General features: G+C 55.8%; 1 protein-coding gene across 1 annotated transcript in view; it reads left to right on the forward strand.

Moving 5' to 3' along the window:
• Positions 1-1661: 1661 nt before the first annotated feature.
• The window catches only part of LOC126028750 (NACHT, LRR and PYD domains-containing protein 13-like), an 18796-nt gene continuing 274 nt past the window's right edge, over positions 1662-20183 (forward strand). The window contains exons 1-15 of the mRNA XM_049787674.1: positions 1662-1677; positions 2121-2164; positions 2626-2931; positions 3485-3541; positions 4034-5679; positions 7585-7752; positions 8417-8584; positions 8688-8870; positions 9939-10109; positions 11315-11485; positions 11565-11735; positions 13100-13270; positions 14579-14771; positions 18141-18237; positions 18321-18438. Of these exons, the coding sequence (XP_049643631.1) occupies positions 1662-1677; positions 2121-2164; positions 2626-2931; positions 3485-3541; positions 4034-5679; positions 7585-7752; positions 8417-8584; positions 8688-8870; positions 9939-10109; positions 11315-11485; positions 11565-11735; positions 13100-13270; positions 14579-14771; positions 18141-18237; positions 18321-18438 (3680 nt within the window). The remainder of the gene's footprint in view (positions 1678-2120; positions 2165-2625; positions 2932-3484; positions 3542-4033; positions 5680-7584; positions 7753-8416; positions 8585-8687; positions 8871-9938; positions 10110-11314; positions 11486-11564; positions 11736-13099; positions 13271-14578; positions 14772-18140; positions 18238-18320; positions 18439-20183) is intronic.

Consider the following 20183-nt stretch of genomic DNA (forward strand, 5'->3'; position numbering starts at 1 on the left):
TGTGTGTGTGTGTGTGTGTGTGTGTGCGCGCGCGCGCGCGCGTGTGTGTGCAGGGTGAGTAGGGGCAACCAAGGAAGAACGAATCTTAGTACTTTCTGGTCACTTGCCTTTTCACACTACTGAAAACATTCCCCATTAAAAAAAGTCACTTTAAGCAACAGCACAGCAGGGAGCGTGTTTGTGTTGCACATGACCAACCTGGTCTAGATTCCTGGCATCCTATAAGGCGCTTGGAGCCTGACAGGAGTAATTCCTGAATGCAGAGCCAAGAGTGAGCACCTGGCCCCCAAGGACAAAAACAGCAACAAAATTACTTTAGGATAGTAAGTGGGATTTGCCTTACAGTCAAGCCAAGATAGATCTCTAGTGTCCATAGAGTTCCCTGAGTCCGCCAGGAATGATTTGTGAGCTCAGAATCAAGAATGACCCCTGAGCATCGCTGAATGGAGTCCCCAAACCAACCAACCAACAACAAAAAAAAGTACCTTTAACAGAAGAATCCGGACACACTCACCTTTCCAAATGTGCTGCTGCTGAACCTCCCCCCAGGCCCCAGGCCCTGCCTTTAGGGAAGCTTAGCAGTGACGTGGCAGATGTCTATTGGCTGCATCCGCTTCACGGGATGCAGGGCAGCCACTCCTCACCTGTGGCACCGCCTCCCCCACATAATGTTGAAGAGGTGGTGGGGTCCCCCAACCACCTGGGTCCTTGCCCTAGGGTAGGGTTGGCGATGGCTGCTTCAGGCTCCATCTCATTGTGAATATGTGTAATTAAGTAAGTGTGGACCTGAGTGTGTGTTGAATGAGAATGTGTGTGTGTGTGTGTGTGTGTGTGTGTGTATGTGAGATACAATAGCACACCTGGGAGATTGTCTTGCACATGGATGACCAGGTTTTGAGCTCCAGCATTCCATAGAGTCCCCTGAGCACCACCAGGAATGACCTCTGAGTACAGAGTCAGTAGTAGGCCCTGAGCATAACTAGGTGTGGTCCAAAAACAACAACAAAAAGTGTGAGTGAGAATGTGAGACTGTGTGGACTGTGTGCTAGTATTATGGTGCTTGTCTTGCATGCAGCTGACTCTAGTTCAATTCCAGCAGCTCACGTGGTTCCCCATTCTCCATTAGAGTGAAACCTGACCATTTCCTTCACATGCCCCCAATCTAAAATTTTGGTTCAGGAACATGGTGCAGAGACAGAACATGTGAATACAAAACCAAACAACCCAACCACAGTTAAATTAAGCCAGAGCGAGAGTTATTGTTTGTTGCTTGTTTTTTGTTTTGGTTTGGGGCCAAAATCATCAGTGCTCAAGGGTTACTTCTGGCTCTGTGCTCAGAAATCACTCCTCCGGGACCCTATGGGATGCCAGGGATTGAAGCCAGTTGGCCATATTCAAGGCAACCGTGAGAATTCTGTGAAGAGGGTACCTGCCTTGCATGCAGCCAAACTGGGTTTGATCCCTGGCACCCCACGTGGTCCTCTGAGCACTGCTGGGTGTGACTCAGAAAACAAAAAGAAATAAACAAAATTAAGCAGGCTATGACCACAGGCCAGAGGTCAAACTTGGTACAGGAATTCTGGATGCAAATCCTTACTTCATGGGTCCCCTGAGCACCAAAACAAGCAAGTGTCTCCACCTGCCTGCCTCTGGCAATTGAGATGGGCCTCACCTGGGGTGAGGGAGGGTCGGTCATCAGGTGGAACTGGTGGGCTCCAGGTTGGAGGAGGCACCACGAGGTGGCTATTCTGGGTGGAGATTAAGGATCCTGGGGTTCATCCGAGATAGAGTTTAAGAGCCTTGGGCCAATCAGAGATGGATATTTAGTAAAGTAAATCCTGGTGTGCATCAGGAGTGGCGATTGAGAGTCCCAGACCAATCAGAGGTTGAGATTGAGAGCCCCTGGGTGAAAATTGAGGATCCTCGGACCAATCAGAAGTGGAGATTGAGGGTCCTGGACCATTCAGAGGGGAAGTGAGCTCTGCAGGCCAATCACAGGCTGGGGAGGGATGGTTTCAGCTACTTTTCCAGGGAGTGAAATGTGGGCCCAGGCGGGTCTAGGGTACCAGCTTGGCTGGTCAGTGCTGACCCGTCTCCCTGCGGTCCTCCTTTTCATTCAGAGATTGGCGAGGTGTCGGAGCCAGATCCTTCTCGATACAGGTGGGTGAGTGGACCCCATTCTCACAGGTACTGCCACATCCTGGTCTTTCTGCAGGATGACTTGGAGCCACAGCCAATGAGCCTGAGACTCAGAGCGTGTCCACACTCAGGGGCCTCTTCCTGCCCTGTGTCCACACCTGGGTCCTGCTGTTGACCTCACCCTCGAACTGCCCTTTTACTGCCCTGGCTAGTTCTTTCCTTCTTTTGGTTTTTGGGCCACACCAGCAGCACTCAGTGGTCACTCCTAGCTCTGTGCTCAGGAATCACTCCTGGCAGGCTCGGATGCTGGAGATCAGTCCAGATCAACTGTGTGCAAGATAGATGCTCTCGCTCCAGTCTATCCCTGCCCAGTTCTTGCTGGCCGCGTCCATTCCACTGTGATGTCGGGAATGAGCCAGCATCAGCAGTGACCTGAGCCTGTGGTCCTGAGGACTCGCCCACTTTGGTTCCCTGCTTCCTCCCCAGGCCCAGTTCAGAGTTGCTGGGATGAGTGGCCCGGCGGTCAGTGAGGATGTGGCGGATACCGCCCAGGAACGACTACAGCGTCTCCTGCAGGGGCTGGACCAGTACCAACTGGAGGGGCTTGTGCTGAGCCTGCAGTGCCCAGAGCTTGTACAGCCGCAGCCCGCAGCCCTGCGCTGGGCGTCGCTGAGGGGCAGTGGTGTGGCAGAGCTGGCGAGTCTGCTGCCCGAGCTCTGGCCAGGACGTGCCTGGGAGGAGGTGCTGGGCCGCGTCTTCCGCCACTTGGGCCTGCCCTTTTCTCAGGAGGAAGTCAGGGAGGTCATGAGTGGTGAGCAGGCGAGGTGCAGGGTGGGAGAAAGCGCAGTGCAAATGGGGAGGCCAATGCTATCCCGCACTGCCCAGGGTCTCAGACAACAGTAGGAGCAAGCCGTGAACACTGACTCAAAAGCAATTTCTGAGGGCAGAGTCAGGAGTGAGGCATTTTCCAGTTAAGGGGTGCTCCTGAGACTGGGCCTGCAATGTGCAGGGACACTTGTGTCCACTCACACCAGGGCCAACTATCCCCTGCTGTGTCAGGGTGCCTTTGAGCACCACAGAATCTCAGGTCCCCCTGAGGTCTGAGGCTGGAGCAGAGACTGAGGCATAAGGAGTCCTATGGGTCTCTCAGAAAAGGACATTCCAGGGGAGGAGAGCAGAGATGGACTTCATATCCTGCAGCCCAGTTGGGCTCAGCATGTCCCCAGGTTTCACAGAGTCTTGAGTGGCCAGAGCTGGGGTTCATTCAGGTCAGAGGGTAGCTGGCAATACCCCACGTTCCTACTCAGGCTTCCCCATCTCCCCACCCACCCTCCATTAATTTCAGAACCAGTGGAACCCCAAGACGGTGTCCCAGAGCCCCCTGAGATGCCAGAAGACAAAGGTGTGTAGGTCACATTTCTGGGGGGAGCTCATTGGAAAGGATCCGCCTCTGCCTTGCCCCTGACACCTTCTCCAGCTAGGGGTGCTCCCGAGTCCGGGCCTGCAGCATGCAAGGACACTCGTGGTGTCCACTCACTCCAGAGCTCAGGGCCCACCCAGCCCACCCACTGCTGTATCAGTGGTGCCTTTGGTGTCAGTCGCCCTGAGGAGACTGATGGGACGACAGGAAGAGACACTGTCACAGAACAAGTTGGGGTGGGTTTTTCTTTTTATTTGATTTTGTGGGCCACACCCGGTAATACTTAGGGGTTCCTCCGGGCTCTACACCCAGGACTCCCTCCTGGCAGGCTGGGGAACCCTTTGGGATGCCAAGGACCGAACCCTAGTGAGCTGTGTACCAGGCAAATGTCCTCCCTGCTGTGCTCTCGTTCTGGCCCCTCCACTCCTCACTGTCGAGTCCCTTGACCACCTGTGCCTGCCCGCCCCGGCAAAGGCTGCGGAGCAGAACCCGCCCCATGGCGGAGGCTCCCCGACGCCGGGCTCCTCCCGACCCCCCGCTTTCCTCGCAGCCCACTGGCGGCGCTACCGAGAAGCGCTGAAAGAGCACATCCTGCGCCTGTGGGCCCGCACCCCCTGGCCCGAAGGCCACATCCTTCTCCGCCACCTCACTGCGCAGGAGCACCGGGAGCTGGAGCGCGTCCTGAGTCCCCGCGGGCCGGGCGCGCGGCCCCTGGCCGTGGTCCTGGAGGGGGCCGCGGGCGTGGGCAAGTCCACAGTGGCGGCCAAGCTGGCGCTGCACTGGGCCGAGGGCAGGCTCTTCCAGCGCCGCTTCTGCTTCGTGGCCTTCCTCAGCTGCCACCGGGTGAGCGAGATGGGGGACGCCAGCCTGGCCGACCTGCTGGCCCTCCACTGGCCCCGCGACGCCCCACTCCCGCTGCGGGAGCTCCAGGGCCACCCCGAGCGGCTGCTGCTCATCCTGGACGGCTTCGAGGAGCTGCCGCCGCCCCGCGGGGAGGCCCCGGGCCCGCGGGGCGCCGCCTGGCACCGGAGGCTGCCGGCCCCCCAGGTGCTGGCCGGCCTGCTGCGGAGGGAGCTGCTGCCCGCGGCCACCCTGCTGGTCACCTGCCGGGCTGCGAGCCGCAGGGCCCTGTGCCGCCTGCTGCCCCGGCCGAGCGTCCGCACGCTCCGCGGCTTCTCCGAGGCCGACCGCGAGGAGTACTTGCTGAGGCTCTGCGGGGACCGCGCCCGGGCGGCCGACGCCGTGCGGTGGCTGCGGGCCTCGGGGCCGTGGCTCGCGGCCTGCGCCGCCCCGCTGCTGTGTTGGGCCGTGGGCTCCGGCCTCGAGGCGCTGCGGGCGGCGAGCCCCCGTGTCCAGCTGCGGGCTCAGACCCCCACGGAGCTGTACGCCGCTCTCTTCTCCGGCCTGCTGGCCTCGGCCGGGGGCCGCGAAGCCTGGGGGGCCCTGTGCCGGCTGGCCGCCTGGGCCATGTGGCGCTCGGCGGGCACCGTCCCCACGCAGGAGCCTGATGGCGGGGCCCTGCCGGAGCCCTTCGTGCAGGCCCTGCTGCGGCTGGGCGTCCTGCGGCCCGTGGCCGGCTGCGAGGGGGGCTGTGTGGCCTTCGCCCACCCCAGCTTCCAGGCCTTCTTGGCCGCCCTGTTCTACGTGCTCAGGGGCACCCGCGGCTGCCTGGGCGGGCTCCCCAAGCAGCAGGAGCTGCACGCGCTGCTCGGGGCGGCGCTGGCCGACCGGGCCGCCTACTGGGAGCGCACGGCGGTCTTCTTCTTCGGCCTCCTGCGCCCCGACGTGGCCAGGCCGCTGGAGGAGGCCCTGCCGGGCACCTTGGGCCGGGCCGCCGCGGAGGAGCAGCTGCTGGAGTGGGCCGAGGGCCTGGAGACGCCGCTGCCCGCCCCGGCCGGCCACTCGCTGCTCTTCCAGTGCCTGCGGGAGGCGCGCGAGGCGGCCGTGGTGCGGGGCGTGCTGGGCCACCTCCGGGAGGCCGACGTGCAGGTGTGCGGGAGCCTGCAGCTCCGCGACGCCGCCTTCTGCCTGCGCGAGTGCCGGGGCCTGCGGAAGCTGCGGCTCTCGGTCTCCGGCCTCCTGCCCATCGTGGACGCGGACTCCGGCGGCAAGACCCGCGGGTGAGTCCAGAGGTCGCGCCCTCCGGCCCCACCACCCAGCTGCACGGCTCTTCTAGGGGCCACTGGGAGGGACCTGTGAATGTTCTAGGTCCTTCTAGGTCGGGGAAACGTGCCAGCCTACGTGCCAGGTCCTCCTTCGCAGCTTCCTCGGTGACTTTGGTGACTCCTGGCAGTGCTGAGGGCTCCCTCCTGGTGACTGCTGCTCAGGGGTCACTCCTGGTGGTGCTCAGGGGACCCTATGGGATGCTGAAGATTGAACTGGGTTGTCTGCCTGCTGTCCTTCCTCCCTGTGCTGTTGCTCTGGCCCCTTGAGAGGCATCTTATGTCTCCAATACTGCAGGGGAAAAGACTTGTGCCAGGCCAGTGCCCAGAGCTCAGTCAGGACAGCAGTGGGGGGAGCCTCCTATCATTGCTTGGGGAGGATACAGGAAGGAAAGATGGGGTCACTCCTACAACTGGCATCCCCACCTCTCCAGTTCAGTGTTCTTTCAAAGCTGCTTTCAATGCCCAGGGGTCACATGTGGTGCAGGGGTTTGAACCAGGGGAGTTTCCACAAGGCAAGCATCTTCTCTCTCTCCCACTCCCCTCACTTTCTCTCCCTCCCTCCCTCCCTCTCCCTCCCTCCCTCCCTCTCCCCCCCCCCTCTCTCCCCTCTCCCCCCCCCCCATCTGGGGCTCTGCGCTCAGAAATAGCTCCTGGCTTGAGGGACCATATGGGACGCTGGGGGATCGAACCGCAGTCTGTCCTAGGCTAGTGAGAGCAAAGCAGACGCCTTACCACTTGTGCCACTGCTCCAGCCCCTCAAGAATATTATCTCTTATTCAATCTCTGGTCCCGAGTTCTAGATCTTAAACCCTGTGCAAAAAGCAGTTGTTGGTGGGGTTAGCAGTAACAGTGAAGTCTCGAACCTTGTTCTGATGACTTGAGTCCATCTTATCCTTGACAAAGGCTGGAAATACTTGGTGTTTGTGTGTGTGTTGGGGAGCTGGGCCATACCCAGTAGTGCTTGGCTTGGGGTTCAGCTCTTGCAGGTTGAACAATATGGTCAGGAGACCATAACAATGCCAGGGATCGAATTAGGCAAGAACCTTACCACTGTTCTTGTTGTTTTGGGGCCACACCTGGTGATGCTCACGGGTTGATCCTGGCTCTGCACTCAGGAATCACTCCTGGCTCTGCTCAGGGACCACTCCTGTGATACTCAGGGGGGCCATATGGGATGCCAGGGATCAATCGTTGGTCAGTAGCATGTGGGCAAATACCCTAACTGCTGTATTGCCCGGGCCCTGTACTGTGACTCTGGCCCAAAACTTAATCACTTTCTTTGGGGGAGGGTCAACACCTGGTGGTGCTCAGGGTTACTTCTGGCTAGGTTCAGTTGTGTGGGAAATGGGAACTGTCACCCCTGTCCTATCTCTTTGATGAGAGCATCATCCTACTTTTTTTTGTTTTGGTTTTTGGGCCCCACCTGGCAGTGCTCAGGCTATATCTGGCTCTGCATTCGGAAATTACTCCTCATAGGGGAACTATATGGGATGGGGATCAAACCCAGATCAGCTGCGTGCAAGGCAAATGCCCTCCCTGCTGTACTATTGCTCCAGCCCCTCACATTTTTCTTTGGGAAAAAAATAAAGGCCTGAAACTTGCGATGCTTCTGAGATGAATGAAGGCTTCATTAGCACTGGCTTTCTAGCAGATATAGTCAAGAGGGTGTTATTTGCCACAGGCTTCCAGCTGTCCTCTGGGAAGATCTGGGTAGGAAAATGAGGATAAAGAGAGTGGCTAGTGTGCCAGTAGCTGCCTTCTGGATACACACAGTTTATTCAGAGCTTAGTAACTTCCCACCTGCTCCCAGAGACAGACCCCAGATGCCATATAGCACTTGGAGTTCCTCTTTCCCCACAGGGCAAAGGCAACCTCTTCCAAGATGCGCCAGTGGCAGGACATCTGCTCTGTGTTTGGCTTTGGGGCAGTGCAGGAGCTGGACCTGAGTAACAGCACCCTCAGCACCCTGGCCATGAAGAGGCTCTGCAGGGAGCTCCGGAGCCCCCGGTGCAAGCTCCAGAGACTGATGTGAGTGCAGCGTGGACCCCCGGTGGTTGGACCCTGTGTGCTTGTGTGCCTTGGACCTCATGGTCATCTCCTGGTTGGGGAGTGGGAGAGAGAGAAGGAGGAGGGGACGGGGGAGAGGGGAGAGCCAGAAAAGAGGAGAGAGGTCTTTGCATTGCTCCAAGTACCGTGCACCTTCTTCGCACTCCCTGCCTCTCCCTGCTCTGCCTCGCTCCCTTCACCCCTCCCCTGCTCCTCTTCCCAATATTCCTTTATCCCTCCTACCTCTCTCCTCTTCCCTCACTTTGGTCCTCAAATTAGGAGAAAACAGCCCAAGAAACATGTTCCAGTTCTCCCCAAGCCTCTTGGCTTCATGTGTTTGTAAGGGAGTGTCACCTACCTAGAAAAATAGGTGAGCCTGGGACCCCTGAATTGGCAGCCAAGGGCTGGGCGTGTGGCACACCTTGAGGTCTGTGCACATCCACACACTGACAGGAGATGAGCCACTCCTCAAGTGTCTTGTAGATTTTCAAGACTCAGTGCCCTGCCTGGGATCCCCAGATGAGCTTGCAGGGATGAGTTGTGTGGGCACATGGCTGTGCACCAGCAGCATCACTGAGCCTGTAAGCACTTTCTTCCTGTGTGCAGGGGGGGGACTTTGGGCCCACCTATTGCTCTCGGCCCTTAGGTGCCGCTGTGTGGGGCCCCCACGAGTTCTTAGGGAGCTGGCCGTGGTCCTGCACGGGAACAGCAGGCTCATGCACCTCGATCTGAGCGCCAATGACCTGGGGCTCACCGTGTCTACCATCCTCTTCAAGACCCTGCAGCATCCGGCCTGCCAACTTCGAATCCTGCGGTGGGTGTACTGGGTGTGGGTGGTGGGCGGGTGGTGCAGTAGACCTGACTCAGGGTCCCCATCTCACCACACTGCACGGCATCACCACCACCCTGTCCCCCAGACTGGAGTCCTGCCATCTTCCTGCACAAGCTTGCAGGAGGCTTTTCCAGGCCCTGGGCCAGAATTTGAGCCTGACCTTTCTCAGCCTGGGAGACAATGACCTGGCCTCCCTCAAGGACATAGCCCTGCCTGCACCCACCGAGGCCACCCCGCAACCCCCACAATACCCCCCGAGGAAAGTTTGGTGAGTCACTGTGATTGCTGGTTGGAGAGTGGGTTCAGGTGTTTGCAGAAGAGCCCCATGCCTCTCCCACGGTGCACAGACAAACCTATATGTCACAGCGGTAGGGCGTTTGCCTTGCATGCAGCCTATTCAGAATGGACAGTGGTTCGAATCCCAGCATCCCATATGGTCCCACATGCCTGCCAGGAGCAATTTCTGAGCATAGAGCTAGGAGTAACACCTGAGAACAGCTGGATGTGACCCCCAAACAAAAAACAAAAACAAAGAATAAAACAAACCTATGTGCAAGGTTTTGTCTGGGACCCACGTGCAGCTGAGGATCCTCCCCTGGGGGCTTCTGTGCATGGGTTGGTCTGTCCCAGCCCCACTGTGGGGTACTGGCATGGGGGCACAGGAACCCCACCTCCTGGCTAAGGCTCTAGCACAAGGCTGCAAGAGGGAGCCCCTCCTTGGTGATGCCAGGATTGAGTTTTTTTATTTTGGGGACCATACCTGGGGTTATGCCCGACTCAGCACTCAGAAATCACTCCTGGCAGACTCTGGGGACCCAGTGGAATGCTAGGAATAAAATCAGGTCAGCCGCATGCAAAGCAAATGCCCTTCCCACTGTGCTATTGCCCTGGTTCCCCCTGGGATCAGGTTAGGAGCCAGTGGCATCAGCACCTCACAAACCTTGAGCTGGATCTGAGGCTTCCCAGGTGGAGATGCAGAAACTCATCAGATCTACTGTTCTCCTCCAGGCTTTCTAATTTTCTGAGGCAGCTGGTAGGACAGTGGAGTGGTGTTTGCCTTGCACTTGGCTCACCCACGTTCCACCTTCAGCTTCTCATCTGGTCCCCCTAACCCCACCGTGAGTGAGAACAGCCAGGAGTACTCCCTAGTCGTCCTCTTCATCCACTGCTATGGTGCTCAGGGCTGTGGTGTGGCAGGGATTGCAGATAGCCCCAGGGACCAGCTCCAACCTCACTGGGCAGACATTGCGCCTAGCACCTGCCCCAGGCTGGAAGGTTGTGGTCTGTCTCTCCCTCAGCTGCAGGGAAAGCCTGACAAGTGTCTGCACACCCCCAGCCTGGAGAAATGCAACCTGACGGCTGACACCTACCAGGGCCTGGCCTCGCTCCTTGTCAGCACCCGGTGGACCACGCATCTGTGCCTGGGCTTCAACCCGCTGCAGGATGAAGGGGCTCAACTGCTGTGTGCTACTCTGGCACACCCCGAGTGTGCCCTGGAGAGGCTGGAGTACGTCCCTTTCTGAGCTGGGGTTACAGGCATGGTGCCCGTATGGAATAGTTACTCCCCATGGAGATCACAGACATGGGTTCTGTATCACCCAACCTCCCCCATGGGGGTCTCAGTTATGTCGCCTGTACCACCTGGTCATCCCCATGGGATCACAAATGTTGCCCCTCTACGGCCTGGCCGTCCACTGTGGCTTTCAGTTGCAGGAGTGATAAGCCAGTTCTTTTGTTTGTTTTGGTTTTGGGGCCACACCCAGTGATGCTCAGGGGTGTTTCCTGGCTATGTGCTCAGAAATCGCTCCTGGCTTGGGGGACCATATGGGATGCTGGGGGATTGAACCATGGTCCATCCTAGGCAAGCACAGGCAAGGCAGACGCCTCACGGCCTGTGCCACCGCTCTAGTCCCTGTTCTTTATTTTTATCCTTTATTATAGCTTAGATAATATTATACATACTTTTATGTGACATGCTCTAGGGCCACTCCCAGAGGTGTCCCAGGGTTACTCCTGTCTTTGTGCTCAGGGATTACTTCTGAACCCCTCCTGTATTCTGCCTATTTCAGTCATCTGGGCACATTAAAAATAAAAACTTGCGGTGGTTCAAATCCTGGCATTCCATATGGTCCCTCAAGCCTGACAGGAGCAATTTCTGAGCCTAGAGTCACGAGTGACCCCTGAGTGCTGCTGGTGTGACCCCAAAACAAAAACAAACAAAATAAAAAAAAAACTTGAGCCGGAGAGATAGCATGGAGGTAGGGCTTTTGCCTTGCCTGCAGAAGGACAGTGGTTCAAATCCCGGCATCCCATATGGTCCCCCAGGCCTGCCAGGAGCGATTTCTGAGCGTAGAACCAGGAGTAACCCCGAGCGCTGCCGGGTGTGACCCAAAAACAAAAATAAAAATAATGTGAGGGGTCAGGGCAATAGTACAGTGGGGAGGGCATTTACCTTGCACAGGGTGACTTTAGTTTGATTCCTGTCATCCCATATGGTCCCCCGAGTATTGCCCAGAGTAATTCCTGAATTCTGAACCAGAAGTAACCATTGAGCATCACTGGGTTTGGCAAGAGAAAAAAAGGGCATGGATGTGCAGTACATGTAGGTACATGTAGGGGGGCAAAGTAAGTCCCAGATCTCCATGGGGCATGTGGGAGGGACTGCATTTTGGTGGCCCTTTGGAACCCACCTGCGCCTGTCCTGGTCTCCAGGCTCTGGTTCTGCCACCTGGGCGCCCGCAGCTGCCAGTCCCTGTCGGCTGCGCTTCTGCAGAACTCGGTGCTGACCCGCCTGAATCTGCGCAGGAACTGCCTGGGGGACGAGGGCGTGGCAGGGCTGTGTCCTGCCCTGAGCGGGCCACACTGCAGGCTGCAGCAGCTGGAGTGAGTGGCCACGGGGGGTGTGGAGGGGCGCAGGGAACACGGGTTGGGGTGCCAACGGGCCCTTACTTATCTCCCACAGCCTATCAGCGTGCTCCTTCTCAGCCCCTGGCTGCCGGGCGCTGGCAGCCGCCCTCCGGAACAACCACAGCTTGCAGAGTCTGGACGTGGGCGAGAATGAGATCGGAGACGCAGGCGTGGGAGCCCTGAGCAAGGCCCTGGCAGCCAGTGCTTGCGCACTGACTACGCTGGGGTGAGCCAGGACGCTTGGGGCAGGCTGCAGGGACAGTGGGGAGGTGGGAGCGAGGACCATAGGGAAGGATAGCCAGACCTGCCACACCCACACCCTCTTATGCCCAGTCCTTCTTGGTTCTGCCCACACCCTCCTCTCATGCAGGTGGGCCAGCACTTGGGAAGGCGGGTTTGGAGTGTGTGTGTCCCTTTTGTGCTTTAGACTCTGGACCTGGGTGTCTTTTTTTGTTTGTTTGTTTTTGTTTTTGGGCCACACCCTGTGACGCTCAGGGGTCACTCCTGGCTATGCGCTCAGAAGTTGCTCCTGGCTTCTTGGGGGACCATATAGGACGCCGGGGGATCGAACCGCGGTCCGTCCTAGGCTAGCGCAGGCAAGGCAGGCACCTTACCTCCAGCGCCACCGCCCGGCCCCATCTGGGTGTCTTTTAAATGCAGCCTCAGTGGGGTTTGATCTCTGAGGACAGTGTCCAAGGAGCTGGAGGAGACTCCACAGTTAGCGGGCCTTTGATTTCCCCCCCCCCCCCAGATGGGGCACAGGAGGGAGGGAAGGCAACAGGTGGGGTCAGAGCTGGGTTGTTGGGAGGCCGCCACTTCACTGGGCTGCAAGTGGGTGGAGTGGACTGGGGAGCCGGAGGTGGGCCTAGGCTCTGGTCCTTTCACTGTGAGTGTCACACTGGCTTCTTGGAAATAGGGGCACAAACGGGGCCGAAGCAGTAGTACAGCGGGAAGGGGTTTGTCTGGCATATGTGGCTGACCAAGGCTCTATGTCCAGCATCCCTTAGGGAACACCAAGCACTTCCAGGAATGACCCCTGAGTGCCACTAGTTGTCCAAAAACCAAAATATAAAATAGTAACCAAAGAACACTTCACAGGGTTTTCCACGCACCTGCCACTTTGTTTGCATCCCCAGCACCACTTATTGTCCTCAGAGCCTTTCCAGGAGTGAGCCCTGAGCACAACTGGTGTGAAACCAAACCTCCCACCAAAAATCAGACACTTTTGAGGGAGGATTTTGGTCCTCAGCTGGCCGTGGTCAGGGGTTATTACTGGCTCTGTGCTCAGAAATCACTCCTGAGGCTCAGGGGACCATATGGGATTTTGGGATCAAATTCAGATTGGCCATGTGCAAAGCAAATGCCCTCTCTGCTGTGCTATCACTCTGGCCCCTCAAAACCAAACATTTTTGTCAAAGAAGCTCCACAGGATGGGAGCAGCCTACATTGAGGGAAAAATGACATAAACTGTCTAAGGATGATGAAAATACTTGGTGTATTCCTACTCAGTCCTTCGGAGACATATGAGCATTTTATCATGTGTTCCAGTCTCAGGGATCATCCTTCTGACTCTCTCCCCACCCGGCCCAGGTTACAGAAGTGCCAGCTCACGGCTGCAGGCTGTGAGCACCTCTCCCGCTTGCTTCGGCGCAGCAAGAGCCTGGCCAGCCTGAACATGCTGGGGAATGACCTGCAGCCCCAGGGGGTCAGCATGCTCTGGAGAGCCTTGAAATCTGCCCAGTGCCCACTCCGCAAGCTCGGGTAACACACGACGTCCATCTCACGTGGGTGATCTGCTGTATCTGCAGAAGGGGTCCAAGCCAGGGTCTGGATGACCCCAGTTTTCATTTCTTTGGGCAGTGCTGGTGGATGGGAACATTCCAGGAACATTGTCAAGGGCTTAATTTCATCTTCAGGGCTGGAGTGAGAGTACAATGGGGGGTGCATTTGCCTTTCCCTCAGATGACTCGGGCTCAATCCCTAGTATCCCTTATGGTTCCCTAGCCACCACCCCCATGAGTGATCCCTGATCACAGAGCCAGCAGTAAGCCATGAGCACTGCATGATATGGACAAAAATAATTCATTGTCAGGAATGTTTCCAATTGCACCTTGGTGACTTTACAGGTGCCAAGGATCAAACACAGGTCAGCCCAGTATAAGGCAAGAGCCTTGTCCAGTGAACTGTCTCTGTAGCTTAGGAAATTCAATTTAAAAATTTAGTTACAGAGATGGAGAGATAGCATGGAGGTAGAGCATTTGCCTTGCATGCGGTAGGATGGTGGTTCGAATCCCGACATCCCATATGGTCCCCCGAGCCTGCCAGGAGCGATTTCTGAGTGTAGAACCAGGAGTAACCCCTGAGCACTGCCGGGTGTGACCCAAAAACCAAAAAGAGAGAAAAAAATTAGTTACGTTGGGGCTGGAATAACAGCAGAGCTGGTAGGGCATTTTTCTTGCATGTGGCAGACCCATATTGAATCTCTAGTGTCCCTTTTGAGATAATTGGGGGGGGGGTTTGGGCCACAACCATTTGATGCTCAGGGGTTACTCCTGGCTAAGCGCTCAGAAATTGTCCCTGGCTTGGGGAGACCATATGGGACGCCGGGGGATTGAACCTCGGTCCTTTCTTGGCTAGCACTTGCAAGGCAGACACCTTGCCTCTAGTGCCACCTCGCCAGCCCCTCTGGTGTCCCTTTTGATCTCCAAAGCCCAGAAGCAATTCCTGAGCACAGAGCCAGAAGTAACCCCTGAGCACCACTGGTTGTGGCTCATAAACCAAAAAAAAAATGATTTTAGTTATGTAGTTGGAGCAATATCACAGTGTGCTTGCCTTGTTTGCAGCCAAACTGGGTTCAGTTACCAGCAACCCTTAAGGTCCCAAGCCAGCTGGCAGTGTATGGCCCTAAAACAACAAATGTTCAGTTATCAGGACTTAACTTTTCTAGAACTCAGCTATTTAGCTGTTATTAGATGTGTTATTGGTGGGACAATGATGACCCCTTTCCAGTGGGTGTTTGGGGACACTCCCTGCAGATTCATCCCCTTGCCCCTTCTCTGGGCTCTTCAGCACCTGCCCAGTGCCCCTGTGGGTTGGCCGAGTGAGGAGGAGCTGGCTTGGCTGTGTCCTCACCCCACTACCCACCTCACCCCAGGCTGGACAGAAACTTGCTCCAGGTGGCGAAGGAAATGTGGAGCCCGGACTCAGCTCTGAAGATCCAGTGCTGGTGGGATTCCGGGGATTCAGAGACCAGGTGGTGGTGGTGAGTGGGGAGAGGTCCAGAAGCACAGAGGAACTTCTCGGCATCCTGTACACCCAGAGCTGTCCTGTATGTGTGCTTGTCTCGACTGTGGGGAACAGCACATAGACCTTTCCAGAACCAGAGCACATAGACAGCCACAGAAAACCAGCTTCAGGATCCTGATCTCAGATGTCTTTGATTCCTAAATTCTTGGCTCTGCCTTCATTTCCCTTTGTCCTTCTTTAATTTTTGTTTAATGTTTAAGAGGAGTCAATAAAGTAATAATAATAAAAATGTTTATGGGGGGCAATAGCATAGTGGGGAGGGCATTTGCCTTGCATATAGCCAACCTGGGTTTGATCTCCAGCATCCCAAAGGGTCCCCTAAGCCTGTCAGGAATGATTCCTGAGCACAGAGCCAGGAGTAACCCCTGAGCAACTGCTGGGTATAGTCTAAAACTGTTTATGGGGTCTGGAGAGCTAGTACACCAAATAAGGACTTGTTTTCATGTATCTGACCCAAGTTCGATCCCTGGTCCCCCAAGCAATACTAGGAATGATCCTTGAGCATAGAGCCAGGAGTAACCACTGAGCACTTCAGGGTATGACCCCTAAAACCCAACCCAACTCAACCCAACCCAAAACAGCCTTAAGCTTTAAAATGTGTAAAGGCACCAGTAGGGGTAACTTCTGAACACAGGACCAAGAAAAGCCCAAAGGCACGGCCAGATGGGGTCCCCAAAACCCCCCAAAGTATATGTTGGAAAGACACGACTGAAGGCTGAGAGTGTGTGGTGAGTTGGACCCTTACCTCACATATGACCAACTCAGGCCAATCTGGGCACTACATTTGATTTCCCAGCACTTCAGACCTGAGCACTGCCTGTGTGGCTCAACACCTGAAATAAAAGATGCAACCACAGTGCACAGGAGATAAAGGCAGTGTGAGAGGCGTGGGGAATCCGCAGCCTCAGGATGCCAGAATGCCAGGGATGTTTGCAAACACCCTCCCCACTGTCCTATCGTTCTGGCCCCTCTGAGACATTTTTGTTTTGGAGCCTTACCTGGTGGTGCTCAGGGCCTACTCCAACCTCAGAGGTCCTCCCAGCAGTGCTCAGGTAACCAGGAAATGTGGAGGATCACATCTGGTCTCAGCCGATCAATGGGCATCTCCCTGACTATTTCAAAGGGAAGGAAAGGGCTGGAGAGAGCAAAGGGCTAAGGTGTGGGGCCCAGCCTGGGGATTCTACCCTGGAGGATGGATAAACTCACAATCCCCACCTGGAAGAACCCTAGCACATTTGGAAGTGGCCCCAACCCCACAGTCCTCAACCAAACAAGGTAAAGGGCTCAAGGTGCGGAACTTGCTCATGTGCATATTTGAAATGAGCAGCCAGAACAGTGGAGACTATAGGTGCTGATGGCCACAACCTGGGAGTCCAAATGGTACTGAGGCACTGCTTTGAGGGGCAGCTAGGTATTCTGGAACTGGGAGGTGCATGGGCCCAATATGCCCTGCTCAGAGTGCACACAGTAAACGCAGCACACCTAGCTCCAGTGGAAAAGCAGCAGTCTTCGCAGGTAGTTCAGGCAGCCACTGGATAAGGGTAAGGGTTAGGGTCAGGGGTTAGGTTGGGGTAAGGATTAGGGTTAGGTTACGGTTAGGGTTGGGGTTAAGATTAGGGTTACATTGGGGTTGGGGATAGGTCTAGGGTTAGGGTTACAGTTAGGGTTAGGATTCTGTTCTGGCCTTGGAATCCAGGGCCTCGCACCTGGAAGGCAATTGCTCTGTCCCCTAGCTCTATGCCAGGCCCAAGTCTCACAGTCTGAGTTTGCTTTCCAGGACATTTCTCTAGTTATCTGATGCAACCAGTTGAGAACTTATCCTGGTGGAGGCGCTTGTAATGATCACAGTGAAGAAGATAACTTTACATGTTGGGTTTTACTCTATGAACTTCAGCTCAATAAGCTAAATGAATGCACAAAACACCTAATAAAGTGGATTCACATCCTGTCCCCATTCTTTGTCTATTCCTTACTCTTTGGGATGTGGAATCAGAATTCAGGAATCCTGGGGACCCTTTCTTGTGATTCATTGCAATTGCCCATGGTTCTGGGGATTGTCTTAGGCAGTCTCATGACATCCTAAGCCACTTCTCTCTCCTCCCTCTCTCCCACTCTTTCACTTCACTCAATTCACGCACTTCACTCACTTCACTCAAGGTAAGACACACAGAGGGTCAGACATCGGTCTAAGGTCCCGTAGCTAAGCAGTGGCAGTGGTGAGAACTGAATCCACCTCCCTAGTCTCAGAGCTCAGTGGTAACTGCTGGGCCCTACTGCCTCTGGAGAAGAGGGGTGGAGTCTCCCTGTCACACTGACTTGCACCCAGATTGCAGCCCCTCCCTCTCAGTCCACTCTCCCTGGTACTGTCAGGAATAGCCCCAGAAATCATGAGACTCTGCCATGGTTGGGCAGCACATGAGGTCACAACCCATGAGAACTGGGCAAACACATTTCTGTCACCAGTTCTAAGCAGGAAGCTCAAGGACAGTTTCCTGACACAGACCATCGATCCCATGGGATTCAACTCACCACACCTGGCAGATAAGGTGACAGTGAAGGGTGTTGAAGGGTCTTGGAAGGGGCTGTCACCTGTGGGGATGGACCTGCTGAGGGTTTGGGTTCAATAGCTACACACAGGAGGGCTGAGAGCTAAGGGGTGAGCACAGCTATAGCCACCAGGGATGGGAACTAGAATACCCCACAGACACTTTTGGAAAGGTCTGAGTGAGTCTGGGAGACAAAACAGGGAAGATCAGTCCAGAGCGTAGGGTTTGTAGGCAGGCAGCATGGTGGAGTGTGTAGGGAGGCAGAACAGAGGGAGCAGTTAGGGATGCAGTCAGTTGGCCAAGGGATTGGAGAGGTGCTCTGGGAGGGGAGGACTTTCGAGGTTATAGATGCAGGTGCTCAGGGGCTTCAGGTTTGAAAGTCAAGGCTGGGGTCTCAGGACAAGATCTCTTGGAACAGGAAAGTCGTGACCCATCTAGACACAAGCCAGAAAGGTTCTGTGCATGGAAGAATGCACCTGTTTCTGACCGCATCATGGGGGGTTACAGTGTAGGAGGGTCCAAGGTGGGTGTGGGGTAATCCCCCAGGGCACCCTGGGCATGGTGACTCAAGGGCACCTATGAGCACAGCCTTCATTGTGTTGTAAAGTCGGGTTCTGGATTTCTCTCTGGCCAATGGGCTTGGAGACACTGGGCCATGCCCACGAGCCCCCCATAAAGCCCATGGCCCCACCTCTATGGCACCCTCTCTCAGCGACCCAGTTATTTCTGGAAAGAGCGAGATGTGGCCCCAACTTCCTCTCCCCATCTTACCTCTTAAGGGTCAAGGATTGTGGAAACCCCAAATCAACAAAGTCACCATTCGAAGGAAGTCTGATGGCTTGCCAGCCCAGCCCGGCCATGTTCGGCCAGTGGCCAGTGTGCGAGGCCCTGAAGTCAGTGAATGAGCCCCTCAGCCCAGGCCTGCCCTTGCCTCATCAGGCATTTTTGGCCCTCTCCAGGGACTTCCCGGGACTCTGTGCTGGTGACCCCCCCAGGTCGCCTCCTGGCCATGGAAGTGGACCTTCAGGTTTCAGGTTCCAAAGACCGCAGATTGGTCCTCATGTCCCCTCCCCAGCTGTAGGCCAGCCACTTTGGCCTCAGGAGTGTGAGGAGTGAGGACTCCCCCTGCGACAGTCCTGGTTGCCCAGAGCTTAGAGCCTTGAGCTGGTTCTTACACCCAAGGTCTGAAACCCGCAATCTTCTAGAGTTTCGGCCCCTTTTCTGTTTCTCTTGGTGGCACCATGTCCAGTTTGAAAGTGACTAGGGACTGGGGTCCCACCTTTTCTGGAGTTCTGGCCCATTCTTGGACTTGGTAGTGCCCCATGTTTTAACCCCATCCCTGGGCAAATGTTTTCCTTTGAGGGGGGCACTTCTTTTGGGGCTCCAGGAACCCTATGCTGTGCTCAGGATCAAAGCGGGATCAGCCCAGACTGTCTAATCCGAATGACTCTCTTTGACCCCTACAGGACAATTTTGTTGCCTTCATACCCATCTTGGTCTCTAGAGCCTTTCCATTTTCGCCTGGTTTCTCATCTCACTCATTTCATGGCTTCAGCCAGGGCCCTCTGAGTCGTGTGTGGCCCAGATCCCTGGCTAGTGGACTTTGCAAAGGTGCTAAGCCTAGAGCCTGAGCATAGGTCTAACAGGGAAGGCACTTGCCTTGCCTGGGGGTGTCTTGGATTCAATCCCAGGCACTGTTCTGTTCCCCAGCACCTCCAGGAGAGATCCTGTGTGCAGAGCCAAAAGTAAGCCATGGGCATTGCTGGGTGTGGCACCCGGAACAAAGTACCAAACAAATAAAACCATAGTGCTCCATTTCTTTGAGTTAAGAAGAGAATTTGCGGGGCCAGTGAGGTGGCGCTAGAGGTAAGGTGTCTGCCTTGCAAGCGCTAGCCAAGGAAGGACCGCGGTTCGATCCCCCGGCGTCCCATATGGTCCCCCCAAGCCAGGGGCCAATTTCTGAGTGCTTAGCCAGGAGTAACCCCTGAGCATCAAACGGGTGTGGCCAAAAAAAAAAAAAAAGAAGAGAATCTGTGTTGAGAAGGGTTTGGAAGTCTGAAGGAGACAGTCTGGAGGATGGTTTCAGAGTGAATGGGAGAGGAAGGAGGGTCATGAGCCACAGAGGAATGACTGGGACACTCTCTGCTTTCATTTCACAAGCCAGCCAGACACTCAGGCCTCCATAGTTGTGTCCATAGTCAGGACCTGAGATAAAGGCCAGAGACCCTTGGGGGGATGGGCTCCCTTGCAGCATCCCAGATTCTTAGGTACATTTCGAGGGACAGGAACCAGCAGGGGTGCAGAGCTCAGAGCCCCACACAGCAGGCATTGTAGCTGGGCTGTCCTGGGGTGGGGAGATGCCTCGGGCTGTGAATTCCCACTTTTGTTGGGCTTTTGTTGGGAATGGAGGCCGGGACAGGGGAGGACAGCTGGGGTGGGGAGACCAAGACCAGAAATATTCCTTGAGATTTAGGGACCTGGGAGGCTTTGGAAACAACTTGCCAACCTGCTGGCCTCCTGAAACTTGACTAACCTTTGTACATCTCTATTTAGACACTTGGCACCCAGACCATGCCTGCAATGACACCCCAGAGAGACCACCTTGCTGGGGAAAGAGCCTCCATGTGAATATTTGTAAAATGACACCCAAAGTTAATGGGCTCAATTCTGTAGGACCAAAGATACCAGACCTCTGTGGAAGAGTGGAAAGAGGGCTGCAGAGAGGCTAAGGCAGAATCACATGGGGGCAGGGAAGAGTCCAAAGTTCAGAGACAGGTGTGTTTAGTGAGCCATTCTCTGTCTCTGGCTGCAATGGGGAATGG

The sequence above is a fragment of the Suncus etruscus genome, chromosome 14, assembly GCF_024139225.1.
Source record: "Suncus etruscus isolate mSunEtr1 chromosome 14, mSunEtr1.pri.cur, whole genome shotgun sequence".
Taxonomy (NCBI): domain Eukaryota; kingdom Metazoa; phylum Chordata; class Mammalia; order Eulipotyphla; family Soricidae; genus Suncus; species Suncus etruscus.